Here is a 26,963-nt window from a genome sequence, read left to right as displayed (position 1 = left end):
AGACTGTTCAGATAACTGTGGGTGCATATCTTTTGAGGAATGATTTTAGGGGGCTGGGATTGATTGACTGCTGTTTTAAAACAGGAATATAGGTGTGGCTCCCCTCCATTTTAAGGGATAGCATTGACTTCTGTGGTTCTCTTCCCTTGATTATCCTGGGAAAAGATTGTTGTTGCCTATATCAGGCTATTAAATACCTCAGAAAATCTAAAACTACTGTTACTGGCTCTAGTCAGTAGAATTATTTCATTTTCTAGTTGATGTAGAGCAGAAAATTGTTAATCATTTAGTACAGTGAATGATAGGAACTGTGATACAGGCTAACAAAATAGTGAGCCAGGTAGAATTAATATTATGAAAAAAATCTTATTGAATACTTAATAGTCCTAATGATTTGTGTGGTATGTGTGTTTAATGAGGTTTGGCAGTAATTAAGAAGTGAATTCTGATATAGGAAGAAAGCAGCCAATTGACAGACAAAAGACCCTTGTCTTAGCCTCTGTTCTGCAATTAACACATTGTGACCTAAGGCAGGTTATTGATCTTCAAATCATCTTTTGATAGAGTTCCTTTATTCAGCAAACCGTAAGCACTTGCTGTGTGCCGAACACTGCTTTGAGGATAAAGAATCAGGAAATAATTCTTCACTTGAGAGTAGTCTCAAGAGGAAGGAAGTATAAGCCTAAACAATCATTTGGAACTTCTCACATTTCTGATTATAAGTACTGTACTATCACAGTTTTTTGTTTTTTTTTTTTTTTTAAGATTTTTAGACAAGTGTGGATTTGATGATAGTTTTCTGTCTTTTTAACAGAGATGATTTGAGCGTGTGCTTAGTTGCTCAGTCGTGTCCAACTCTTTGTGACCCCATGTACTGTTGCCCACCAGGCTCTTCTGTCCATGGGATTTTCCAGACAAGAATGCTGCAGTGGGTTGCCATGCCCTCCTCTAGGGGATCTTCCCCTCCCAGGGACCGAGCCCAGGTCTCCCACATTGCAGGCAGATTCTTTACATCTGAGCCACCAGGGAATCCCAAGAATACTGGAGTGGGTAGTTCCCTCCTCTAGGGAAACTTTCTGACCCAGGAATCGAACTGGGGTCTCCTGCATTGCAGGTGGATTCTTTACCAGCTGAGCGACCAGGGAAGCCTAGTTGCCCTTTTGTTCCTTGACACATGAATGACCTAATTTGAGGTTGTCAGCTGTGATGATTATGCTTTTTAAACCTTCTTCAACCAAACTAAACAGAAGTTAAGAATTCTGTGCTTGTTGGAGGTGCTATAGCAATGTTGGGTGTCTGATTTCCCAGTAGAGTGATTAATGATAGTTACCTTGCTTCTTAGGAATAAAATTCATAAAAAGTGTTTGTACCAGCTTTCTGTGCTGTGTAACAAATTACCACAAATTTAGGGGCTTAAAACAGGACCCATTTATTATTTACTGTTTTACCATTTGCATGAGTCAGAAGTCCAGGCATGACTTAACTGGGTTCCCTGCTAATGTTGTCACAGAGTTGCGGTCCAGGTGTCAGCCAGGGCCAGTCTTGTCTGGGACTTGGGTGCAGGGTACCCTTCTAAACTCATGTAATTGTTGGCAGGATTCATGTCCTCACAGCTGTGAGACTTGTGGAAGCCTCAAGGCCAGAAGGAACATCTCTTACCTTCAAGACTTTGTTTTAATGGACTCACCTGATGAGGAGTGATCTACCCAGAATAATCTTCCTTTTGATGAGTATAAAGTCAGATCATTAGGGACCTAAATTACATCCTCAAAATCTATTACTTTTTCCATCTTCCATTAATTAGAAGCAAGTTACAGGTTCTATCCACACTTTAAGGGAGATTACACAAGTTTTGGAGACTGGGATGGGAGTGGGAAAGCATGATTAGAGGAACCATTTTAGCAATCTGCCTACAGATGGTGGGTCTTTATTTTTTACCTTATTAAATGTTGAATAGGTATTATATCTATATATTATATAGGGTATATAAGGATATCAAATATCCAAGTATAAACTTATATGCAGAGTACATCATGAGAAATGCTGGGCGGGAGGAAGCACAAACTGGAATCAAGATTGCCAGGAGAAATCTCAATAACCTCAGATATGGAGATGACACCACCCTTATGGCAGAAAGTGAAGAAGAACTAAAGAGCCTCTTGATGAAAGTGAAAGAAGAGAGTGAAAAAGTTGGCTTAAAGCTCAACATTTAGAAAACGAAGGTCATGGAATCTGGTCCCATCACCTCATGGCAAATAGATGGGGAAACGTGGAAACAGTGGCTGACTTTAGTTTTTTGGGCTCCAAAATCACTGCAGATGGTGATTGCGGCCATGAAATTAAAAGACGCTTACTCCTTGGAGAAAAGTTATGACCCACCTAGACAGCATATTAAAAAGCAGAGACATTACTTTGTCAACAAAGGTCCGACTAGTCAGGCTATCGTTTTTCCAGTGGTCATGTATGGATGTGAGAGTTGGACTATAAAGAAAGCTGAGTGCTGAAGAATTGATGCTTTTGAACTGTGACTCTTGAGAGTCCCTTGGACTGCAAGGAGATCCAACCAGTCCATTCTGAAGGAGATCAGTCCTGGGTGTTCATTGGAAGGACTGATGTTGAAGCTGAAACTCCAGTACTTTGGCCACCTCATGCGAAGAGTTGACTCATTGGAAAAGACCCTGACACTGGGAGGGATTGGGAGCAGGAGGAGAAGGGGACGACTGAGGATGAGATGGCTGGATGGCATCAGCGACTCGATGAACATGAGTCTGAGTGAACTCTGGGAGATGGTGATGGACAGGGAGGCCTGGCGTGCTGCGATTCATGGGGTCGCAAAGAGTTGGACACGACTGAGCGACTGAACTGAACTGAACTGAGAGTCATTTATGATTATCACAACTAGGTGTTAACTGGCATTTAGTGGATAAAGGCCAAAGATACTGCTAAACATCCAACAAAGCACAAGACAGCTCCCCTCAAAATTTGAGAATTATTCCAAAATGTCACTAGTATGCTGAGGTTGAAGACCCTTCTCTAGGGCAGTATACCTCCATCAAAACTGTGTATCTGCCCCCTGCTCCAATTTAGAAATATGTGAAGATGTTTCTGTTTGTCCCAGTGATAGAGTGGTTGGAGAGACTGCTGCTAGCCTAACAGTCATTGACTGGAGATGCTGAATTTTCTGAAATGCTGAGGATATTCCTGCTCCTATTAAAAGATACTGATCTAAAGTACTACCTTGGAGTAGAATTGCATAAGTTATGTGCATCTTCAGTTGACTAGCTGATACCAGGAGTTTTTCCATAGTGGTTTTAAATTTACAGTATTTCCAGCAGTGTATAAGAGTTCTTGTTACTCAGCATTTCCCCCATTGGTATGTTCTGGAAGTTATGATTGGAGTAATTAATATAATTAAACTTTATATATCTGCATATTTGAGTTTTGCTTATTATAGAACATAATATTATTTTCAGATGTGCAACAGGATTTGATATTTTATCTATTGTGAAATCACTACAGTAAGCATGGTGATAGTTAAAATCTGTCACATATGTAGTTACTAATTTTTTTTTCTTGTGAAGAGGACTTTTAAGATGTACTATCTTAGCAACTTTCAAATATTCAATATAGTGTTTTTAAAACTTGTTTTTTCTTCCAGTTTTATTGAGATATAATTGACATAAAACACTGTGTAGTTTAAAGTGTACAACATGATGATCAGTATACATCATGAACTGGTTATCATAATGGGGTTAGTGACCATCCATGGTCTCATATAAATACAACATTAAAGAAATAGAGAAAATAGCTTTTTTTCTTGTGGAAAAAACATGTAGGATTTTTTCTTGCCTTTCATATATATCATACATCTTATGTACATTTTATCCTTAGAACTTATGTATAACTGGAATTTTGTACCTTTTGACTACCTTCTTTCAGTTCTCCGCCTGCCCCCACCCCCAGTCTTCCACCTCTGGTAGCCATAAATTTGAAATTTTTTTTGTTGACTTGTTAAGTATAATTGACCTACAAAACTCAGTTCCTTATACACAACACACTGATTCAATGTTTGCATATATTTAAAAATGGTACCGTGATAAGTCTTGTTGGCATCTGTCACCATAAAAGTGTATTACGTGATTACTGGCTGTTTCTCATGTGGTACATCACATTATCTGTGGCTCGTTTACTCTGTGTCTGATAGTTTATTCCTCTGGCCTCCCTTGTGTGTTTCATCTTCCCGCCCTCTCCCCTCTGGTAACCGCCTCTTCTCTCTGTCTGTGACTCTCTTTCTGTCAAGTCATGTTTACTCACTTGTTTTGTTTTCTAGATGCCATTTATACGTTAAATCATACAGCATTTGTTTTCCTCTGATTTTTTTAGCTTAGCCGAAAGGTCCACCAATGTCGTTGCAAATGACAAGATTGCCCTCTTTTTTTATGGCTAATATTCCACTGTATAAATGTATGGTGCATCTCTTTATCCGTTTGTCTATTGATGGGAACTTAGATGCCTTCCGTATCTTGCCTGTTGTAAATAAAACTGCAGTGTGACGGTGCATATATCTTTTTGAATTAGTGTTCTTGTTTTCTTTGGGTAAAAACGCAAAAGCGAAACTGCTGGAACTTGTGGTTCTATTTTTAATTTTTCAAGGCCCCCTCATACTCTTTTCCATAGTGGCTGCGCCAGTTTACACTCCTGAGACGCGCACAGTGGTCCCTTTTCTTCACATCCTCTCCAACACTTGTTACCTCTGGTCTTGATGATGGCCATTCTGACAGGTGTGAAGTGATATCTCATTGTGGTTTTGATTTTCATTTCCATGATGATTAGTGATGCTGAGGCCATCTATGTGTCTTTGGAAAAATGTCTGTTCAGAGCTCTGCCTATTTTTTAATCAGAATTTTTTTTTCTAATGAATTGTATGAGTTTGTAAATGTATTTTGGATATTAACCCCTTATTAAATACATGATTTGCAAATATTTCCTTCCACTCAGTAGGTTGTCTTTTCATTTTGTATGTTCTAAATACCAGTCTTTTGTAGGTAATATGAGCTGCACATATCTTTTCATTCACAGTCACTCTAAGAAATGTTTCCCTCTAAGTCACTACCTTTACCCTCCTCTACAGAAATCACTTTTGGTTTCTAAAATTATAGATTAGTCTTGCCTTGTTTTTCATTATCATTTAAGAAATCATGCAGTATTAGACTTTTGATTATAGCTTCTTTACTCAGCTTTATATTTATGTGATACAGTAATGGTTTTTGTTACATATTGCAGTAGTTTGTTCATTTCATATCATCATGATATTCTTTTGGATGACTGTTATAACAGTATCTTTTATTTTTGATCAACATTTGAGTTATTTCCAGGATGGGGCTATTTAAAGTAATTTCACTATGAACTTTCTTTGCACATCTTTTGGTAGAAGTGTGCATATTTCCTGGATGGTGTTATAGGATATATTTAAGTTCAGCTTTAATAAATACTGCCAAAAAGTTGTCTGTGGTGGTTTCCAGTTTATACTCCTGTCAGTATAAGTGCCTTTTGGGGTTCACAGTACTTCTTGAATATATGGCTTAATGGCTTTGGTCAGTTATGGAACATTTGCCATTATCTCTTCAGCCAGTGACTCCAAGTACCCCTTTGTTAATTCTTTTTACCAAGTCTCATCTCTCTCTTCATTCTCTTCTGTATGTTTTACCTTTTTATCTCTCCATACTTAGTTCAATATTTTCTTCTGGCCTGTCTTCCATTCCCATAATTCTCACTTACATTGTGTCTAATTGATATTAGACACATTGAATGAATTAAACTCATTCATTAAGTTCTTAATTTCATTTATTGTGTTTTTCCAGTTTCAAAATTTCCATTTGTTTGTTTTATATTTTGTAGTTATTCTTTAGGATCCTCTATCTTGTCATTGAAATTCTTTAATATGCTAATTATAGTTATCTTGAAATTCATATATGTCCATTATCTGAATCTATTACGGTTTGTGTCTTTGACACTTTTTCCCCCTCTTGGTTTGAGGAATTTTGTCTTTGTTGTATGCTCAGTTATTTTTTATTTAGTTTTGGACAGTGAGTGTGAAAATTATAGTAATTATATTATCTTTGCTTTTGGAGGGCAGTTAGGCTCTGGGCAAATTACTTAATCCAACCAAGGATTGAGGTGATTCAAAGCTAAGCTTCAATCCTTGGAAGAATCAGTCTATTTTTGGTTCTCCTGACTGCTAGAGTATAGCTCTTTGAAGTTACAGACAAAAGCCTAAAGTGTTTTCTACAGCCCTCTTCTTAGTTTTGTGAGATTGATGAAAGCTCTGTTCAGCTTCTCTGACTGCTGGAAGCAGATTTAAAATTAGCAGATATTACCAAATGTCAGTCTTACCTCCTTGAATTGCCCACTTCTCTGTGATTTTGGTTCCTTGTTGCTTAGAGCTCTTCAGTGTTTCCAGATAGATGTTTATAACATTTTATTCATTTTTCCATTTGTTCTTAACAGGCAGGCTGGTTTAAGACTTTAGTCTAGCATTTGGAGAAGGCAATGGCACCCCACTCCAGTACTCTTGCCTGGAAAATCCCATGGATGGTGGAGCCTGGTAGGCTTCAGTCCATGGGGTTGCAAAGAGTCAGACACAACTAAGCGACTCCTTTCACTTTTCACTTTCATGCATTGGAGAAGGAAATGGCAACCCACTCCAGTATTCTTGCCTAGAGAATCCCAGGGATGGCGGAGCCTGGTGGGCTGCCATCTCTGGAGTCGCACAGGGTCGGACACGACTGAAGTGACTTAGCAGTCTAGCATTGCCTTAAGCTTGGCTTATTCTTTCAAAAACAGCTTGTATTAAGTGAAATATAGTCACAAGAAGACAAATATTGTGTGATTCCACTTAACTGAAAGTGGTCAGATTCATAGAAACAGAAAATAGGTGGAGAAGGCACTGGCACCCCGCTATAGTACTCTTGCCTGGAAAACCCCACGGACAGAGGACCTGGCAGGCTCTAGTCCATGGGGTTGCAAGAGTCGGCCGTGACTTAGCAACTAAACCATCCACCACCTCAAAGTGAATATATGCCTAAAGATAACATGTGAAAAGGATATTTGCCATATACTAGCTAGTTTTTGGCGGGGACAGTGGGAGTCAAGAAAGACTTGAGGTTATTTTGTCATCACCTTCCATTTTATACTTATTTATAATGACCATTATTTTTACTAATACTATAAAACTATGAAAAATGAATAAAATGAATAAAATACTAAAAATACTAAAAGTTTACCAAAAAAGTATGATGGTGGTTACTAGGGGCATTAAGTCCATCACTGTGGCTCATTCTTGGTTGTTCCGTGTTCTTTATCACAATATATATAAATATTTTAAACTGAGTTTATCAAGTAGTGTTACTTTCAGCCACATTGGGAGTTTTCTTTTAGCTGATCCATGTAGAAATCAGGATATGAACCACAAGTCAGAAATTCTGTGAAGCAGTATTATATGTGTGTTTAACACAGACTTAACTCTTATGTTTAGGCTTTCCTTTTTTTTTCTGAGGAAGAAGTGCCAACCCACTCCAGTATTCTTGCCTCCAGAATCCCACAGATGGAGGAGCCTGGTGGGCTACAGTTCATGGGGTCTCACAGAGCTGGACATGATTCAAGTAACGCAGCACTAGCACTTAGGCTTTAAAAAAAAAAAGTCAAGAAAACGAAAAGAATGAAGAAAAAAATAAGCTATTTCAATAATAGGGAAGCAAAATAGCAGTTTAAATAGTGAGCAGTTTTTCTCCATTAGCTTGTACCCCAGAGTGAGCAGTAGAGAAGAGCTCTGAGTTTGCTGTTTTTTCACCAGTGTTAAATTTACTGGAGGTGATTCTTTCTTGAGGAATTTTCAAGAATAATTGTGATTATGTACAATTTTTGCTTTACCTGCTGACCTTACAACCCACTTCTATTTAAGCTTTAGCCCCAGCATAAAGAAAAGTAAATAATATTCCTTTTATTCCTCATTGGCATTGTTCTTCATGCTATAGTCTAAATTTTATTTTTATCTGTTTTTCTGTCTTTCATGGATGATACTACCTTTTTAAAGTCTTTGACCTCTAGCACAAGTTTAGCCTTTCTGTACTGTTTTTGAACATGCATACCATATCTAGTGTATTTTTCCTTCAGTATACCACAGTCTAAGATGCACAATAACTTGCAAAGTTGCCATCTTATGTCATCAATCATGTATTTCTTGTTAGTCAGAAATAAATCCAGGCTAACAGTAAATCTTTCTCATTATAACTACATCTTTCTTTGCTCTCAGTTTTATAATGAATGTTAGGACAATGTTGCAAATTTTTTGCCTGATAAGATGGTCTGCACTGTATATAACAGTATCATATACACCTACTTGTGTTTCTGACCCTTCTAAAGTTACTGACAAGCAATAAATTAAAAATAGCAAGTAGGAATATAAGAGGCAGAGGAGAGGGGAATTTATCTTCCTGTAAAAGCAAATCAGATCTCCAAGAAATTAAAAACAATTGAAATAGTCTCTTTTACATCCTAATCTGTACTGTTTCAGTTAGAACAAAACATCCCAAAAGTTTGAAAACCATGGAATTTGATATATTGATTACATTTATTATCTCTAGCTTATATAATTTTATATAGAGGTAGCTTTGCAATCTGAGAGGGATACTATAGCAAGTATACATTGTTGTAAAGGATATAGGAAGTGGTTATTTCCTAGAGTAAAATAGAAATGCTGCCAAGTAATAAAACTTACCACTTGACACTTAAGACTAGAGAGAACCTCACAGAGGTCAATATGTGATACTTGGACAGATGTATAATATTGTAACTGAATTCTGGAACCTCAAGTCACATACCTTGAGGTTCCAGAATTGAAAATTTAAAGTTCCAGAATTAAGCAGCTGCTGCTGCTGCTAAGTCGTTTCAGTTGCGTCCGACTCTGTGTGACGCCTTAGACGGCAGCCCACCAGGCTCCTCCGTCCATGGGACTTTCCAGGCAAGAGTACTGGAGTGGGGTGCCATTGCCTTCTCCGGAATTAAGCAGACTCTCCAGCTAAAAAATAGTATGAAATACTAAGAAACAGCATCCACATGTTTTAAGTGAGTCATGTCAGAGAAGAGAATTGATGTCATTGTACTTTCTTTGTTGTTAAATTAATGTATTTTTAATATGCCTTTTGTTGAAAACACCATGCTAGTTTCTTCCCTAGGGCAGTTGATAAATAGTTAAAGGTTGTCTTAGTTCTCTGTCTACACTGACTTGACTTAAATTCTTTGCCTCCTTTACCTAGCTGACGCTGCTCTTCGCTATTTAAGATTTATCCCTGACTTTTCTTCATTCTCATTGAAACTTGTGTGTTATAACCTATTTTTTGGTAGCCTCTCTGTGCATTCTAAATGTCTAATGAGAAATTCACTTTAAAATTAATCTGGGCTTGAGACTTTGCTTATGGTCCAGTGGTTAAAAATCTTCCTTGGGGAAGGCAATGGCACCCCACCCCAGTACTCTTGCCTGGAAAATCCAATGGACGGAGGAGCCTGGTGGGCTGCAGTCCATGGGGTCGCTAAGAGTCAGACACGACTGAGCGACTTCACTTTCACTTTTTACTTTCATGCATTAGAGAAGGAAATGGCAACCCACTCCAGTATTCTTGCCTGGAGAATACCAGGGATGAGGGAGTCCGATGGGCTGCCGTCTATGGGGTCGCACAGAGTCGGACACGACTGAAGCGACTTAGCAGCAGCAGCAAGGCAGGGGACCAGGTTCGATCCCTGGTCTGAGAAGATCCCACATGCCACGAGGCAACTAAGCCTGTGCACCACGACTCCTGAGCCAGAGCTCTGGAGCCCATGAGCCCTAGAACCCGTGCTCTGCAACAGAAGCCACTACAATGAGGATCTCATGCACTGCAACTAGAGAGTAGCCCCTGCTCTCCAGGGAAAGCCCATGTGCAGCAACAAAGACCCAGTGCAGCCAGAAATAAATAAAGTTTTTAAAATTAGTAAATAAGTAAAATAAAGTTGACCTAGACTAGTCATGGAAGAAAGCAGCCATGAGGCAACATGCTTTGTTTGTTGTTGTTGAAACTGCCTTTCTACCACATTTAAAACATAATCCAGAACTTTGCCTGTTGTTTGCCGGCCCCACATAATCTGGCTGTCCCTTGCCTCAGCTCTACCAGCACCGTGCTTTTTAAGCAGTGACTATCTAACAATATAATTCTCCTGCCCTTACCTTCCTTTTCTCCCCACTCCCACCTTTTAAAAATTCTGCTAATGATTCCAGCATGAAAATTTCAGGTTAGAAAGGTAGGAATGTAATAAGGGAATCTGGAGAGAGTGGTAATGTCCATGAAGTGTCCTTTATATGGGAACTTACTGCTGACAGTGTAGCTGATCCACGTGTTGTAAGATCTTGGCAAATGTAGGAAGGAAGGATCCTCAGGGTTGATGGAACCTAGATTTTCAGAGTGCCGCTAATAACAGTGTCTTCCTTTCTGTATTACGTCCTCCCGTTATAAGTGTTTATCCATCACTGTTAGAACTATTGGTCTTTTGCACAGACTGTGACAAATACTTTGCCCTTCATCATCTTCCTTTTATGTTTACTTTGTCTTAAATATATCTTTTTTTTTTTTATTCCCCAGGCTGCCAGCACACCACTGAATCCTTTAAGTTTTCAGTGTGAATTTGTAAAGCTCAGGATTGACCTTCTACAAGCCTTCTCTCAACTTATCTGTACTTGTAATAGCCTCAAGACAAGCCCCCCACCTGCAATCGCCACAACTATTGCCATGACCTTAGGGAATGACCTTCAGCGGTGTGGTCGCATCTCCAATCAGGCATGTCATAACTGTATTTTCAGGGCAGTTTTTATTTACACTTCAGAGGTTTTTGAGGTTAGTTGTGAGATCAAAAACATTGTGAAATTTAGAAATCAGTGGTTTGACTCATAGGCAACAGCAAATGCTTATAAACTCATCTGTCTTGCAAAACACAAGCTATGAAAGCTTATTAAAATGACAAAATGATTGATGATACCTCACCCCATGCTATATATTTATATAAAGAGAAAGGACATACATTTTAAAGAAACTTTGGGATGTTCACAGCTATTATTTATTTTAGTAGAACTTTGAAGAAGCTAAAAATGCAGTGGTTTTTGTTTCTATACATGGTATGTAAATTATTATAATCTTATGCCCATTTGTGGTTTTATTTGCCACCTTTGTTAATTCTCAACAGTTTATAAACCTGAGTGAATTGAAAATGAAAAAGAGTTGAAATATTTTTTGCATTTTTTAATTGAGGATTTTTTCCTTAGGTTTCAGTTTTTGTGTTATTTACCCAATAATGATAGCATGTTTGTTTATTTATCGTAATTGATATTTTTCCTTCTTTATAGATGAAGCTGTCCATGGAAGAATTCCGAAGCCTTGCTTCCCGATATGGGGATCTTTATCAGGCATCTTTTGATGCTGATTCGGCAACTTTGAGGAATGTAGAACTGTATCCTAAACTTGCCTGATATTTTTTGTTCATCGGAAGTATTCTTTTAAATGTAGAGTAAATACTTCAGATATGCTTAACTAAAATAAACATTAGATAACCCTACAGATTTACAATGTGAAAGTCGCTTAGTCATGTCCAACTCTTTGCGACCCCATGGACTACAGTCCATGGAATTCTCCAGGCCAGAATACTGGAGTGGGTGGCCGTTCCCTTCTCCAGGGGATCTTCCCAACCCAGGGATTGAACCCAGGTCTCCCGCATTGCAGGTGGATTCTTTACTAGTTGAGCCACCAGGGAAGCCCATAAATCTACTGTAAGTAATGATTTTTTCTTTTTGAAATCTAGTATGAACAGTATAATTATACTTTTCTTTTTCAACCAAGCTTTTTAAAAGGTGGTAACTCAATGGTGGATGGTCATTCTCCCTCTTGAGAAGAGCATCCAAAACCAAGGTCTGATCAGTGTTGAGGTCTTTGTGCTCACTTAAGTTACAGAACATTTTTGCACCAGAGAGCCATTTTTTCTCTTGCCTCACCTTCTTTTCTTCACAGCTAACAACCCTAGATTCCATCAACCTTATTAGTGATATAGTCAAGTTGTTTCAGTCATCACTTTTGTTCCTTAAGCCATCTTTAGTTCTCCATATTTTTTTATTAGCAGCCTTAGATCCTTTTTGAAAAGAGTAAAGAGATACATTGATTTTTAGTTGTAGGAACTATAAATCAATAATTTCTGGCAATTTGGCTTACCCGATGGAAAACCTAATGAATGCTACGGACTCTCTCCTCTGAAAAATGCATATATGCACATACCCTCCCAAAGTTTGCATACCATTTCAGGAAGGTTAACAGATCCCTCCCAGCCTAGGAATCTCCAGGGTAACCACTCTACAGACCCTTATTGTGGTGGTGGTTTTTAACTTTTATCAGTGAAACGCCTGTATCTAAGATAAAGAGCTTTTGTGAGTGAATCACAGATCCTGTTGCTTGGGTTCCTTTTTCCAACATGAACCTCTGAAGCACCCTTCCTGGAACTATTACAGACAGCATATATCCCTTAAAAGGAAAAAAAAAACAAAACTGCCACAGACTGTTTGAATCAGTAACATAGTTACCTTCACCAAGAATATGGTGATTTTCATCTTGCCTTATTTAATATTCAAATGTAAAGTCTGTAGTACATTTCTCTATTATCATGTATAACATATAACCTTAACATACTTCAGACAGCAGCAGAGCTGTTTACTGATATCTCATGCAGTTGAAGCCCTCATTTTGGACCCAGAATCAGCAAGGTATTTTTTTTTAAGGCTTTCATTTTTTAAAAAATATTCACGATTTATTTGGCTTTCAGGCCTTCATTGTAGTGTGCAGTATCTTTGTTGCATCCTGTGGGATCTTTTGTTGTGGTGCCCGGACTCTCTGGTTGGGCATGCAGGCTCAGTAGTCGTGGCCCTTGGGCGTCTCTCGTGGCACGTGGGCTCTGGAGCTCACAGGCTCAGTAGTCGTGATGTGCAGGCTGAGTTGCTCTGCGGCAAGTGGAATCTTAGGTCCCCCACCAGGGATCAAACCCATGTCCCCTACTTCTCAGTATATTATCAATTGAAGCATTCTATTTTTTTAATTATTATTTTTTTACGAAAGGATGTCTATTATAATATTCATTTATTTATTTTTTGAACTTTAACTTGTTATTTTGTATCGGGGTACAGCTGATTAACAATGTTGTGGTAGTTTCAGGTGAACAGCAGAGCGACTCAGCTGTACATGTCCATGTATCCATTATGCCGCAAGCCCTGCTTCCATCCAGGCTGGCACATGACCCTGAGTAGAATTCCATGTGCTGTGCGCTAGGTCTTTATTGCTTATCTGTTTTGAAGACAGCAGCGTGCACATGACCTTCCCAAACTCCCTAACTATGCCTTCCCCCCAACCCAGCAACCATAAGTTTGTTTTCTAAGTCTGTGAGTCTCTTTCTGTTTTTTAAGTTCATTTGTATCATTTCTTTTTAGATTCCACCTATAGTGGATGTCATATGATAACACTCCTTCTCTGTCTGACTGGCTTCACGCAGTGTCACACCCTTCAGATGCATGTTGCTGCAGATGGCACTATTTCATTCTCTTTAACGGCTGAGTAGTATCCCATTGTATATATACTGCATCTTTATCCATTCTTCTGTCGATAGACACTTAGATTGTTTCCATGTCTTGGCTATTTAAACAGAGCATTTTAAATTTCTCTATCCTAAAGCATTGAACCATTTTTTTTTTTCTAGGCAGTATCAAAATCCTGGCCTTCTGTTTTGAAGTCCTGTCTACTCTCAGACTAGGCCACTTGGCTGTTTTTTTCCCACTTACCTGATTCATTCCAAACTATTAGAATACTGCATGAGAGAAAATCTCCATGACCTTGAGGTCAGCAAGGACACAAATAGTTACCATCAAGAAAAATTTGTTTAATTGGATTTAAAAATTTAAACTTCTGCTCTTTGAAAGATGCCACTAAGAAAATGAAAAGATAGGTTTCAGGGTGAAAATATTCTCAAACATACTCTGTCAGAGTTCTTGTGTTCAGAATATTAAGGAAACTGTACAACTCAAGATAACCCAATTTTTAAGAATTAACAAGAATTTTTTTTTTTTTTTTTTTTAAATCTATTTAGCTGTGCTGGGTTCTCGTTGCTGCTCAGGCTTTTCTCTAGTCGGGGCAAGCGGAGGTCCTCTCCAGGTGTGGTTTGTGGGCTTCTCATTGAGGAGGCTTATCTTGTTGCAGAGCACAGGCTGTAGGGTGCTCTAGCTTCAGTAGTCGCAGCTCCTGGGCTCTAGAGCACAGGCTCAGTAACTGGGGGGCATGGGCTTAGTGGCTTCACGACCTGTGGGATCTTCCTGGATCAGGGATCGAAGCTGTGTCCCCTGCATTGGCAGGTGGATTCTTTAGCCTTGGGCCACCAGAAAAGCTCTTGACAAGAGATTTGAAGAGACACTTCAAAAAAGAAGACATATTAATGTCCAATAAGCACATGACAAGATGCTTAGTATCATTAAATATCAGGAAAATGCAAATTAAAATCACAGTGAGATAAACTTACACCCACTAGAATAGCTAAAGTTAAAAAGCCCTATAATGAAAAAAAAAAAAAGCCCTATAATGCCAAGTATTAATTAGCTGTGGAAGAGCTTGAATTCATATATTGTTGGGACTACAAAATGATTCAGCTACTTTGAAAACTGTTTGGTAGTTACCATATGACCACCAGTTCTATGCCTGCTTACTTAAGAGAAAAACATATTTTTACAGAGACCTATACACACATTTTCTTAGCAGCTTTGTTTATAACAACAAAAATTGGAAGGAGCCAAATATGTCGACAGACGGGTGAGCAAATAAATTGTAGTATATCCATACAGTGGAATATTCAGTCAGTTCAGTCACTTAGTCATGTCCGACGCTTTGCAACCCCATGGACTGCAGCATGCCAGGCCTCCCTGTCCATCACCAACTCCCAGAGCTTGCTCAAACTTAACATCCATCGAGTCAGTGATGCCATCCAGCCATCTCATCTTCTGTCATCCCCTTCTCCTCCTGCCCCCAATCCCTCCCAGCATCAGGGTCTTTTCCAATGAGTCAGCTCTTCGCATGAGGTGGCCAAAGTACTGGAGTTTCAGCTTCAGCATCAGTCCTTCCAATGAACACCCAGGACTGATATCCTTTGGAATGGACTGGTTGGATCTTCTTGCAGTCCAAGGGACTCTCAAGAGTCTTCTGCAACACCACAGTTCAAAAGCATCAATTCTTCAGCACTCAGCTTTCTTTATAGTCCAACTCTCACATCCATACATGACTGGAAGAACCATAGCCTTGACTAGACAGACCTTTGTCAGCAAAGTAATGTCTCTGCTTTTTAATATGCTGTCTGGGTTGGTCATAGCTTTTCTTCCAAGGAGTAAGCATCTTTTAATTTCATGGCTGCAGTCACCATCTGCAGTGGTTACTGGGGGCCAAAAGTAGGGATCTGACTAGGAAAGGTGCACTTTTGTGATTTTGTAACATATCTTAGTAAAATTCATTTTTAAGTAAAGGGATACTCCTTTTGTATTGAAGGTGGAACAGTGTATTCTGGTTTTTTACCCTTTTATTAGGTCACTTTGTCAAAGACTCTAAAATCATGCTTCAGTGTGTGGGGTAGTTTTCCTTAAAGTCCATCATTGTAGATGAGGCTTGGTTCTTGTCTTAATGCAACTTAAGATGTAGTACAGAGTAGGGAGCAAAGCTTGGGAGCCAGCCGGATACTCATGCGCTTACAGCTAGGAGTGAGCCAATCCCTTAAGACTCACTCCTAGCTGTATGAATACAGACATGTGATTTCATCTCCCTGAGCCTCTGATGCGTAAACTATAGATAAGTAATGATGCCTGTCTCTTAAGAGTGGTTGTGTTGGTTAAGTGAAAAACCTCCATAAAGTACCTAGATGAAGTACCTTGTGCATAGTAGGCATTAAAAGGATAATAAGGGAGTGATAAGAGTAGTATTAACACAACATAGTTACCTGTATTGCATTTTCTAATAGCCCTGTTGAAGTTTAGTTAGAATGCAGTTTTGCCACCTCTTCCCGTTTAGAAATACTTCCAAAAATATCTTTGGGTTTGAGGCAGTAGAGAGAAAACTGAAGAAATCTGGATTAAACTTTTTCTAGCATGTTCCATATGGTAGCTCTCTGCTGACCGTTCTTGAGCATTTCACCTGCTTGCTTTCGATTCATGCCATTTTCCCAGCTGTGAATGCCATCCACACTTTTCATCTCTTCACATCTTATCCTTGCTACTTGTGTAGTGATTTGTCCAAGATTGATGTCTTCTATGACATTCCTCAACTCCTTCCATAACCTAATGACTTGCATATCTTTATTGGTTATTTGGCCCTTGTCTGCTGGCTTTATTAATAGTTACCTTTTCAGATATCTTCTGTCTGTTTCACCTCATGGCAGGAACAATTATTAATTAAACATTTTTCATCTAGCTAACAACCAAAGTGATTAAGACTTGTATAATTTGAAATCAGGTCTGGATTTGCATTCCAGCTTGTCACTTATTGTGACTGAAGGCAAATCACTTAACATCTCCAAGCCTCGGTTTTCTCATCTGTGAAATGGAAATTGCAGTGTCTGCTTTGTTATTTTAAAGATTAAATGAGTGTGTGGAAAGTACCTGACACATTTTGACATTAAATTATTGTTTTCGTTGATTCATTGATACTAATTTTTGACTTCAGTTTCCAGGAATATGGGTCTACAGGAGCAGCCCATGCTGATAGTGAATATGAGAGAAGAATGATGTCTGTCTATAATCATGTCTTGGAGGAGGTGGAATCGCTCAATCGGAAATATACCCCTGTTTCTTACATGGCAAGTCACATTTGTTTCATTGAGGTTTTTTTATGTGGAAGTGAGTTTTTGTCCGTCTCTGGCACTTACTGTGTTGTGACTTCAGCACATTAACCTCTCTGTGCCTCTTTTGTAACAGGGTTAGTACGGTGGTTGCGGCATGGTTGTTGTGAGGATGGTAATCCGTGAAAGCTGCTACTTAACACATCTGTAGTGGCTACGTAGTCACACAAACATGTCAAATCTGCTCTACCAGAATGCAGATAAAACTATTTTTCCCCTTTTTTAAACTGTTTAACTGAGATGGCAATTGTTCTCAATCTTGGCTACATTCTAGAGTCACTTGGGAAGCTTTTTTTAAAAATACATCAATATCCAGGCCCCACCACAAACCAGTTATCTTTGAATCTCTGCGAGGCCCAGACATTAGTATTTTTAAAAGCTCCCCGGTGATTCTGTCATGACACGAGGGTTAAAAACCACTAGCCAATTAAAACAGAAAGAGCTGGGCTTATTGTCTGACTGTCAGTAAATCAGTTCCTGCCAGGCGATGCCGGTGCGGTCCCTTAGTACACCTGGCCATCTTAGTATACCTGGCCACTTAGCCTGCTGAATCTCTGGTGCCTTTGGTTCTGTTGAGCACCTGCTCTTTATCCCCTGACTTTCCAGTCACAGAAGACACTTGACACTCTCACCCAGATTTCCTCCTGCTTGTCTGGCCATTTCTCCAGTGTCATATTCAACTCAGGTTCCTATTAAAAAAAAATAGACATGGTAGCTTAAGCAGTAGCCATTTTCTCACAGTTCTCGAGGCTGAAAAGTCCAGAATCCGGGTGCCAGCCAGCCTGTTTCATGGTAGGGCTCTCATGCCAGCCTGCCAGCTGCTTTCTCACTGTGTCCTCAAGAACTGGAGGGAGAGGAGGCTCTATCTCTTTTTCTCTTCTCCTGTAACGGGGGCCCCACCCTCATGTCCGCATCAAAACTTAAGGACCTCCCAAAGGCCCACCCTCAGGTATCAGTACATGGGGAGTTGGGGCTTCAGCATGTGGGTCTGGACACAGCAGCACGTCAGCCCGCAGCACGTCAGCCCGCAGCACTGTCTTTGAACTTCCCACCCTGGAGGTGTCCCTTGCGCTGCCCGCACGTGGGTGCTGACTCCCTGTAGCTCTCTTCCGACTCCTGCTCCCCGCATTCTGAACTCGTCATTCATCAAGCGTTTTAGAAGAAACTGGCAGGATGTGTCATTAGAGAGTCAGGTTAGATACCAAGGTTAGACACTCTGCTTTCCACACTGCTGTCCACATTGGATTGTCAGTACATATATGCTGAATTGAAATGACATAGGTAGCTGTTTGATACTGAAATTGGTTGCTTAAGGAAGGTTGTAAAGATAATCTTTGTAGAAAATAGACATATTTGTGTGAGACATTGGTTAAAATATTTTTGCATTTCCTCTAAGCTCCACCCTAAGAAGTTAAATACATGTCACACAGTAACTTGAGTTTGATACATTTGAATCCACTGAATATAATGGAAGAAATGGGAATTTTCTGCTCAGTAGGTATGCAATATAAGAGAAGACCCCTCGGGTCAAGTTCTACTGCTGCCAATCAGCAGGTCATGATTTGAGGCAGATTTCTAATATCCTTTTCTGTGAGGTGGAAAAATATCTACCTCATAGAGTTTTTGTGAAGTTTAAGTGAGATAATGCCTAATGCCTAGCACATTGTCTGGCCCGGCATAAAAGGAGTGGTTACTAAATCTTGATTCCCTTTCCAAATTGTCTTTTATAGAGTTGGTACTTTCTGAACCCAAAATGCAGTTCAACAAGTATTTTTTGAATCCTAGGAATAGAAAAATGACAAAGGATCTTCCCTCCAGTTGTCCATAGCCTGATAAGAAAGAAAGATTCTGTAAGCAAATACAGGTCTTGTGCAGTGGTAGAGCTCTGTGCAAAGTAGAGCTGTAGCACAAAAAAGAAAGTAATTCATGTTGAAGGGTGGGGAGAACAGGTGAGGGTGCGAGCCAGAGAGATATGCTTGCACATGGGTTTTCCAGGCAGGTAAGGAAGTGTGGAGAATTCGCGGCAGAAAGGCGATACGTTCTAAAGCAGAGACAGAAAATAGCATGACGTCTCCTGGGAACAGTGTGTTATTGATGCAGTACAATGTCCAGGCTCGGGACTAGAGAGGTGGGCAGAGGCCAGATGACAAAAAGCTTTGAACACAGTCTTAAGGAGTTTGGACCTTGTCCCATAGGCATTGGGGGCACTCTTTAGGAATTTTACATGGGGGTGGGAGAGAAGTGGTTAAGCTAAGACTGCACATTATGGCTCTATAGAAACAGAACAGGTCATGGCCTGGATGGCATGGAATTAGAAGAAGGGTGGTTATAAGACTTTTGCAGTAATCCAAAGTAAGGGCCACACTGATAAAATGGGAGTAAGAATGAGAAGAACAGATACATAAAGATTACTTAGGTGTAATATTTTCAAGGCTTGGTTTTGTTTTTTGTTTTCTTTAAATCAAATGTGAGAGGATGCAGACATGACCTCTGGGTTTCCAGCTTGGGTGACCATGTGCACAAGTGGTTGATACTTTACTGAGACAGAATATGGAGGGACAGTGGGAGAGGTGAAGTTTTTGTTTTTAAACCTGTCAAACCTGGACAGTTGGATAATAGGTCTGGTGTCAGAAGGAGATAGATTGCGATGCATGGAAGTTGTCATGATGTAGAGATTCTTCATGTCCTGGGAGTGAAGAAAATTGCCTGTGAAGAACAAGTGGACCGAGAAGACAAAAGGACTGAAGTGTCAACACTGAAGGAGCAAGCAAAGGAAGAGAATCTTAGGGAGGAAAATGGGAGAAGGGAGCAGGCAGAAAAAGTGAGGGCAGGGGCCGTGAAGGGGCATCCCGCGGAAGAGGACCATTGTCAGGAGCCACAGAAATGCCAGGAACATCCAAAGGCTGAAAAGTACTGGGTTTGCAATGAAGAAGGTATTGGAGATGGACTAGTCCTCCTAGCAGGGTGCTAACCATGCCATGTGATTATCAGACCATGTGCTATGAGATGTGATTTCACGTCTCCAGACTGGCACGTTGATAGTTACCTGCAACTAACATACCTGTGGGGGTGGGCCCAAGGGCTATAAATCTCTGACCTCAGCAAGAGTGATTTGACAGATGTATGAGTTCCTAAGTGTTGTCTCTGTTAACCTGCTTGGTGTGTACTTTTGTAATAATCATGAACATTTGAAGTTTTTAAACTTCTTCCTGAAAGTAACTATTCATTGATGAAATTTGGAAATTTATTTTCACTTCATTTTTCTTTTTTTTTTTCCCCCCCCAGCATACAGCATGCCTCTGCAATGCCATCATTTCTTTGCTGAAAGTTCCTCTTTCATTTCAGAGATATTTTTTCCAGAAACTTCAGTCTACCAGCATCAAGGTAATATAGGACAAACACTCAGGTTTAATGTAGTTTAATACCTTCTTCTGAAGATGACAAGGGCCAGAGCTCTGTTTCAGGATCTTACCTTTGGTTTAGATAAAACTTACACTCTTCCGTTGTAAGCCTTTCCTTTATCAACTGATTTAGGAGTTAAACCTTCTCCTCTCCTTTCTTACCTGACAGCACCCAATGCAGTGTGATAGACATTTGGGTACCTGGAGTTCTGACCTGTCTTCAAGAATGATTCGAGTGGTATTCATCATAGTAGCCCACAAGGATCTTGAGCTGAATCCATGTCTAATCAGCCTGTTCAGACCCAACTTAGAATGAATCAGGTCCAGTGAAACATTACCAGCCCTACCTCCAGAGCACTTTTGTCTGTGAATAACAAGTTTTGAGGAGCTGGTCACTGAGTAGAGTTAGTATTTTAAAGTATTTAAGCCACTCAAAATTTAAAAGCTGTTTTGATTCAAAGAATGAAATTGTTGGGAAAGAGGAGAATTGTCGCTTTCAAGAGATTCCCTGGATTATCCATATCAGTAAATGTCCTCAGTGTACTTTTGGAGCCATTTGAATGTTTTTGACTGCAGATGATAGAACATTCCATTTCAGAATGACATGAATAATAAGGAAAATTGATTATCTAGATAAGAAGTCCTAAAGGCACCATGTCTCCAGGGTTGATTAGTTTAGTGGCTCAACATTATCAAAAAGACCCAATTTCTTCCCTCATTTTATTTAAGTAAGATTTGAACTTTCTGTAATTAAAGTGTATTTAGGATTCTTAATATGTTTTTGAAAGAAAAACTAGTGAGGTTAAAAATGTCTTTGGCTTAAAAAAAATTTCATTGGAAATTGACTTTTTTTTTTTTTTTGGAAATTGACTTTTATACCATGGTGACTTGGTGGTGTATGTAATCCTAGAATTTTGGAGTCATTTGCATTTGAATTTAGTCTGTTTAAAATTACCTGAGGCCAAAGAGACCACAACTGCACATGAAAATTTCCATAGTGCATTTCCCTGCTGGAGTCGGTTCATTGTCAAAGAAGTGCCCCACCTCAGAAATTGGGAGAGAAGGGCCCTTACTGTTCTGTAAGCCTCTGTTCCCCTCTGTTGGGGGTAAATTCAAATAAACAAACAAAAATTGGTATTTTAAAAGAGGCACTGGGGATAAGGAGCCGTAGACTTTAAAGGCACAACTGTCTGGTCGTCCCAGCACAGTCAGGCCATTAAAGGGGGATGTGTGTCTCTGTGTGCAAGGACCATTTTAATCTGTGATCAGCGAATAGCACAGGTGTGTGTGTTGGAAGGAAGCTTGCTTTCGGTTGTGAGCATTCTTTTTGGTGTTTGCTTTCCAGCTTGCCCTGTCACCGTCCCCCCGGAACCCTGCAGAGCCCATCGCGGTCCAGAGTAACCAGCAGCTGGCGCTGAAGGTAGAGGGGGTCGTCCAGCACGGGTCTAAACCCGGACTCTTCCGCAGAATTCAGTCCGTCTGTCTGAACGTGTCCTCCACGCTGCAAAGTAAATCCGGGCAGGACTACAAGGTAATGTAGAAAAGAGGCAGAGTTGTGATGCGGGTCTTATCAACTCACTGATGGAAGTTTTCCATGGTCGAGCAGACAGTACTTACACCTCCCAAAGGACACAGATGGACATAAGCTAAAAGCACTTATTGTGGTGTGAGGGAGCTGACCAGCAACATTTCTCTTTTCCCTGCCGGAACCAGTTGACAGACAAAGCATCCAGGCAATGGAGTGCCACCCCTGTTAGAGCTGGGGGAACCTAGCTCGGTTCCTGGCAGCAAGGACTGCCTAGCCTTGTAGCTCTGAATTGTGTTCTCCCACCGGCCTCCACCAGTACACAAAAGAGCCTGCCCCTGTGAAACTGGGAGGAGCAGTACCCCGAAGCCCAAAGGAGAAGGGAGGGAGAAGGTGCTTAGCACCCCAAGTCCAGCCCCCACCCCACAACCTACCAATCAGTAGCATTCACCTTCTCCCCTACAGACAGGTACTGTTCATCTAATGAAAGGTTCCTCCACATGGAGGGAAGCATCAGGAGTGGGGAATAACTTCTCCCTAACCCTTTGACCCCAAAAGAACACATCTGTTTCTTTTTCCTTTAAGTAAATTTTAGCATGTTCAAAAAAAAAAATTACTATGTTGATATGCAATGATCAGATGAAGTAAAACCTCTTGTTAAGGATTTAGACCTAGGAATGTGCTGCTTTGAGAAATCATGAGGTAGATTAGCCAAAATCATGCTTACTTTGTTAGTCAAAGCTAAGATTCTGAATCTGTGCCCATGAGACACCAACGTTCCAAATGTAAAATGTTCTGTCTTTATAGACATCTCTTGCCAGTTGCTTGGAGATTTATTCATCGTAAGTGGAACAAGGGAACAAATGCGCAGTTGTATGAACAGAGTTGTTTAAATGCCCAGTTTGGTTTATTTGTCGGCATCCGTGAACTGAGGTCCAGAACAAGGAAAATGGGGTATCAGTAAAGATATAAAATAACAGCCAAGGGAATGTCTGGTGTAAGTCATCACTGCTTTCCTTACTTTGGTGACTCTCTCTTTCTGGGGGCTCTGTGCCCACCCTGAGAAGGCTCTGTCTTCATTCCCTCCCTCTCTTTTGACTTCCATGGCATAAAGTGCGGCACCTTATGTGGCCATTCAGTAGGTATGTGGTGAATAAGGAAAAAATTATTTATTGTGTTGTTGCAGTGATCTCTGTTGTCACTCACAGAAGATCATAACGAGAATTTACATAGTTAGCTTATCCCTGTCTGCAGCTCTCTGCTCATTTTGAGTTTGAAAGAACAGTGGTGATTTCTGTTTTTTAAAAAACATACATTTAAATCGAGGTGTCTTTTCATTGTTGACTTTCCTCTCAAGAGACATGCTGAAAGTGAAAAAGCTGATATTAAGAAACCAGGTGGTACGTGATTGCTTTGACTTGTAGTGAGTTTGTAGCTTAAGATGCATCATCCGTTTAGAGGGATCAGGTTGCCTCCTAGGCCTATTTCTGGTCCTTTTAAGGAAGTTCTTGTTTGGTGGGCATATTCTTTAGGGAAATAAACATCCTACAGAATTTGAATGTGCAAATAAAAAACAAAAAAGGACTTACAGATAAGTCTGAGATCTTGAATTGGTTGGCAACTTCATTTCATTAATGTAACATCAGTGTCTTCGGAAAACTGACCTCATGATAACTGCCTACAGAGACCCAAAGCTTCAGGGCACATTTATATAATTAATCATACAACAAAAACACACAGAAACATAGAGCCATCAGGTCAAATATTCATTCTGATTACCTCTATATGCATTCTTAGAATTAGTGTCACTCTTGACATACTTCGTCTTGGGTACAGGTAAGGGTACATCCACAGGTGTTATTCTGTTCTGTGAAGGACAGAGGTTTGAATATCTAGCTAAATAAGTGAATCAATGTGTTCATAATATAATAATCAATGTGTTTCATAATATATTATACTGACAGTCTGAACAAGACACTGATTTGTTGGGACTTCCCTAGGAGTCCAATGGTTAAGACGTCACCTTGTAAAGCAGGGGGTGCAGGTTCGACCCCTAGTCAGGGAGCTAAACTCTCACATATCTTAGGGCCAAACACCCAAAACATAAAACAGAAGCAATATTGTAACAAATTAAAGGATTTAAAAATGGTCCACACCAAAAAATATATATATATATATTGAAAAAAAAAAAACAGAGTCAATTTGTTAAAGGAGGAATCACTGCTAGCTAGAATTTGGAGGGAAACTATATATTTACTAAGCATTATGTTGTTCTTCTGTCGTCTAGATTTTAATCTCCCTGAAAAAGATCTTTGCATCCTCTTTCTTTAGAATCGCTCTTCACAGGGTCAAGAAAGATGGAAATTGGGTTGGAGTTAATCTGGCAAGTGTATGGAGAAGAGAACTTTCTCTTTACCCTCAGGGTCTCCAGCTGGGCCTAAGATTGAATTGACATGAAGGCAGATTAATGGGAGAAAAGCAGGCCAGTTTTATTAGCATTTCACACATATATGGGCGTCTTCACAGAAGGATGGAGACCAAAGAAGTGACCAGGACAGGAAACTTAAATGCCTTTTTTTAGACCCAGAAGCAATGTATTTTTGACAAAATGACAAGACGGGGGTTTGAGACTAGAGGCAGTAAGTCAGGAAGACCGTAAGGCTAGGAGATTTCTTGGGACAGTGCGGAGAGACCGGTGGAAGGTGAGGGTTCTCTTCAGAGGTGGGTCTGTACAACTCCGTCTCAGTGATTCCCAGGCTCTGGTGCTAAGGCTGGTCTTCTATTCCTTGTGCAGGGAGGTTACCTTTCTCATGGAGAATTTGACGTGTGTTTTAGGTTAAAAAAAGGAGTGTGTGGGGCAGATCAGAAAGCCCTTTCTGTATCTGTTGTTTTTCAAGTACCCTTAACTCTGCCTCAGCAGCCTACTTGGGGTGGCATGTTCTGAACTCCGTCGCAAAACAGACGGGCCCGCGTCTGAGAAGGTAGAGGCAGCCCCTTCTGCTCAAGGACAGTGAGGAGGCATTATCATCTGATAATGGAGCATGGAGGCCCTGGAGTCAGCCTGCCTGGGTTCAGATCCCCGCTGCCCCACTTGTTAGCTGTGTGGCCTCAGAGAAGTTACCCAACCTCCCTGCCTCAGTTTCCTCATTCATGAAGCAAGGATCATAGTAATACCTACCTCTTGCTTGTTTGCAAGGGTTAAACAGTGCTCTCTTATCACCAGGGCTGGCTCATAGCATGCCCCTCTATACATGTCAGCTGTTGCTGTCATTTAACAATTTTTTCATTCCAGATACCCATTGACAATATGACCAATGAGATGGAGCAGAGGGTTGAGCCTCATAACGATTACTTTAGTACTCAATTTCTGTTGAACTTCGCCATTCTTGGTACTCACAACATTACGGTGGAATCTTCGGTGAAAGATGCCAACGGTATCGTGTGGAAGACTGGTCCCCGAACTACCATATTTGTGAAATCCCTGGAGGACCCTTACTCCCAGCAGATTCGCCTACAGCAGCAGCAGCAGGCCCAGCAGCCGCTGCAACAGCAACAGCAGCGAAATGCCTACACACGGTTTTAGCCACACAGCCGACGCACTGCAGACCTCCCAGGGACGGATCAGCTGGGCAAAGATAGTTTGCTTTTTCTTGTGGATTAAGATACGAACGTTAGAATGCAGAATCCATTTATTCATCAGTTTCTGTAATGTAACATTCTGGGGGAAAAAATGTTTTTTTCTTAAAAATTTAGTTTAAGAAATAATTGGGGTCCTAACCAGAAGGATTTTTATTTTTTCCTGCTTCTCCCACCAAGCCCTTCATCTCATCTTTAACACTTGTTGTTTTGCTGTGATTGCTTTTATTGTGGCTGAGCCTTTTCTTTTTCTTTCAGGAAAAGTCACATATTGGGATCATTGAATTAGTAAATTTGACTGCTTTTCTACCAAAATATATCACTTGCTGCCTGACATAGACCTCTAATTCTGAGCTAGGACTTGGGAAATCCTAGTTCTGATCAGTAGGTGCTGGGTTTACACAGGGTATAGACACAGAGTCCTCCCATAGTTGGTTGGAGTTGAAAGTGTCCCCTGAAACATCTGGTCTTGTGGGTTCTGAGCGTGACTGGTCCGGCAGAATTGAAACATCCTGCCATATTATTTCAACTATTTACCTATCTTTTCCCTGCTAAAGCAATATTAATTTATTGTTTTAGTATTTAGTTGACCCAAACAGCAGCTAACAATTACATAGAAAGATTGGAAATTAATAATTTGTTTTTTCTAATATGTGTGTGATTATATAGAATACAGACTTTTTGTTTGTTTCTTAAGAGTGAAAAAATCACCCACATTTAGTATCTTAATATTTTAAGTTAGGAGGGCAGATCCTTTCCTTTGATTGGTTTAAGTTCTTCTTGGCACATTAGGTAATGCTACACTTAATCGTCTAGAAATAGCAGACCCTTTATAATACAACCTCAGTGACTTGGAATGCTCAGGGAATAGATGTTTTCTGGTTAGGCCAGAAAGCTCCCTTTTTTCCTGTCTCAATACTGGTTGAAAATCATTATAAAAGTAATAATAATAGACTTTCTTGTCCGAGCACAGTGTCCTAGATGTCATTTAACTGTTCCTTCCTGATTTGGGATCATTCGGTGCTTTGGGATCATGATTTCTAGACATCAGGGATCACAAGATTGCAGACATTGCTGAAAAGGGCACTTGGGCCGGGAGCTGCTCCCAAGATGAAGTGCAGGGCACATTCCTGGAAGTTTTCTTTTAAAATAAATCTCAATTTCTTTGCTCATTTTGCCTTTTTCTCTTTAAAGTTGATGTTGGCTTAAAGGAAGGGTAGCGTTTAAAGAAAAGAATGAATTTACAGGATTTGTGTGTATGTGTAATGTGCGTGGGGGGTGGGGGGGGCACTGGAACTGGTGAAACTGATGGGCAGGTAACTTGGGTCCCTCTAAGATCTCTTGGCTTCATGAACGGTTGTCCCAGTGCAGCACTTCTGCCAGTGGCCTGGGCGTTGTCATAAAATGTGTGTAAATCCACT

At 40.2% G+C, this 26,963-nt stretch overlaps 1 protein-coding gene across 2 annotated transcripts in view; it reads left to right on the top strand.

Moving 5' to 3' along the window:
- The window catches only part of INTS7 (integrator complex subunit 7), an 81,908-nt gene extending 55,194 nt beyond the window's left edge, over positions 1-26,714 (top strand). Inside the window, exons 14-21 of one of the 2 annotated variants that reach the window (XM_040263118.1) lie at positions 10,671-10,865; positions 11,429-11,532; positions 12,761-12,829; positions 16,806-16,938; positions 20,266-20,364; positions 21,727-21,912; positions 25,199-25,505; positions 25,577-26,714. In XM_040263118.1, the coding sequence (XP_040119052.1) occupies positions 10,671-10,865; positions 11,429-11,532; positions 12,761-12,829; positions 16,806-16,938; positions 20,266-20,364; positions 21,727-21,912; positions 25,199-25,489 (1,077 nt within the window). In that variant the 3' untranslated portion in view covers positions 25,490-25,505; positions 25,577-26,714. Of the gene's footprint in view, positions 1-10,670; positions 10,866-11,428; positions 11,533-12,760; positions 12,830-16,805; positions 16,939-20,265; positions 20,365-21,726; positions 21,913-25,198 lie in introns of both variants that reach the window. The other variant, XM_040263117.1, reaches the window with a different exon arrangement.
- Positions 26,715-26,963: the final 249 nt, after the last annotated feature.

Source organism: Oryx dammah, unplaced genomic scaffold, assembly GCF_014754425.2.
Source record: "Oryx dammah isolate SB20612 unplaced genomic scaffold, SCBI_Odam_1.1 HiC_scaffold_21, whole genome shotgun sequence".
NCBI lineage: Eukaryota > Metazoa > Chordata > Mammalia > Artiodactyla > Bovidae > Oryx > Oryx dammah.
Note: the sequence above shows the minus strand (reverse complement) of the source record. Positions and strands in the feature narration are given on the sequence as shown.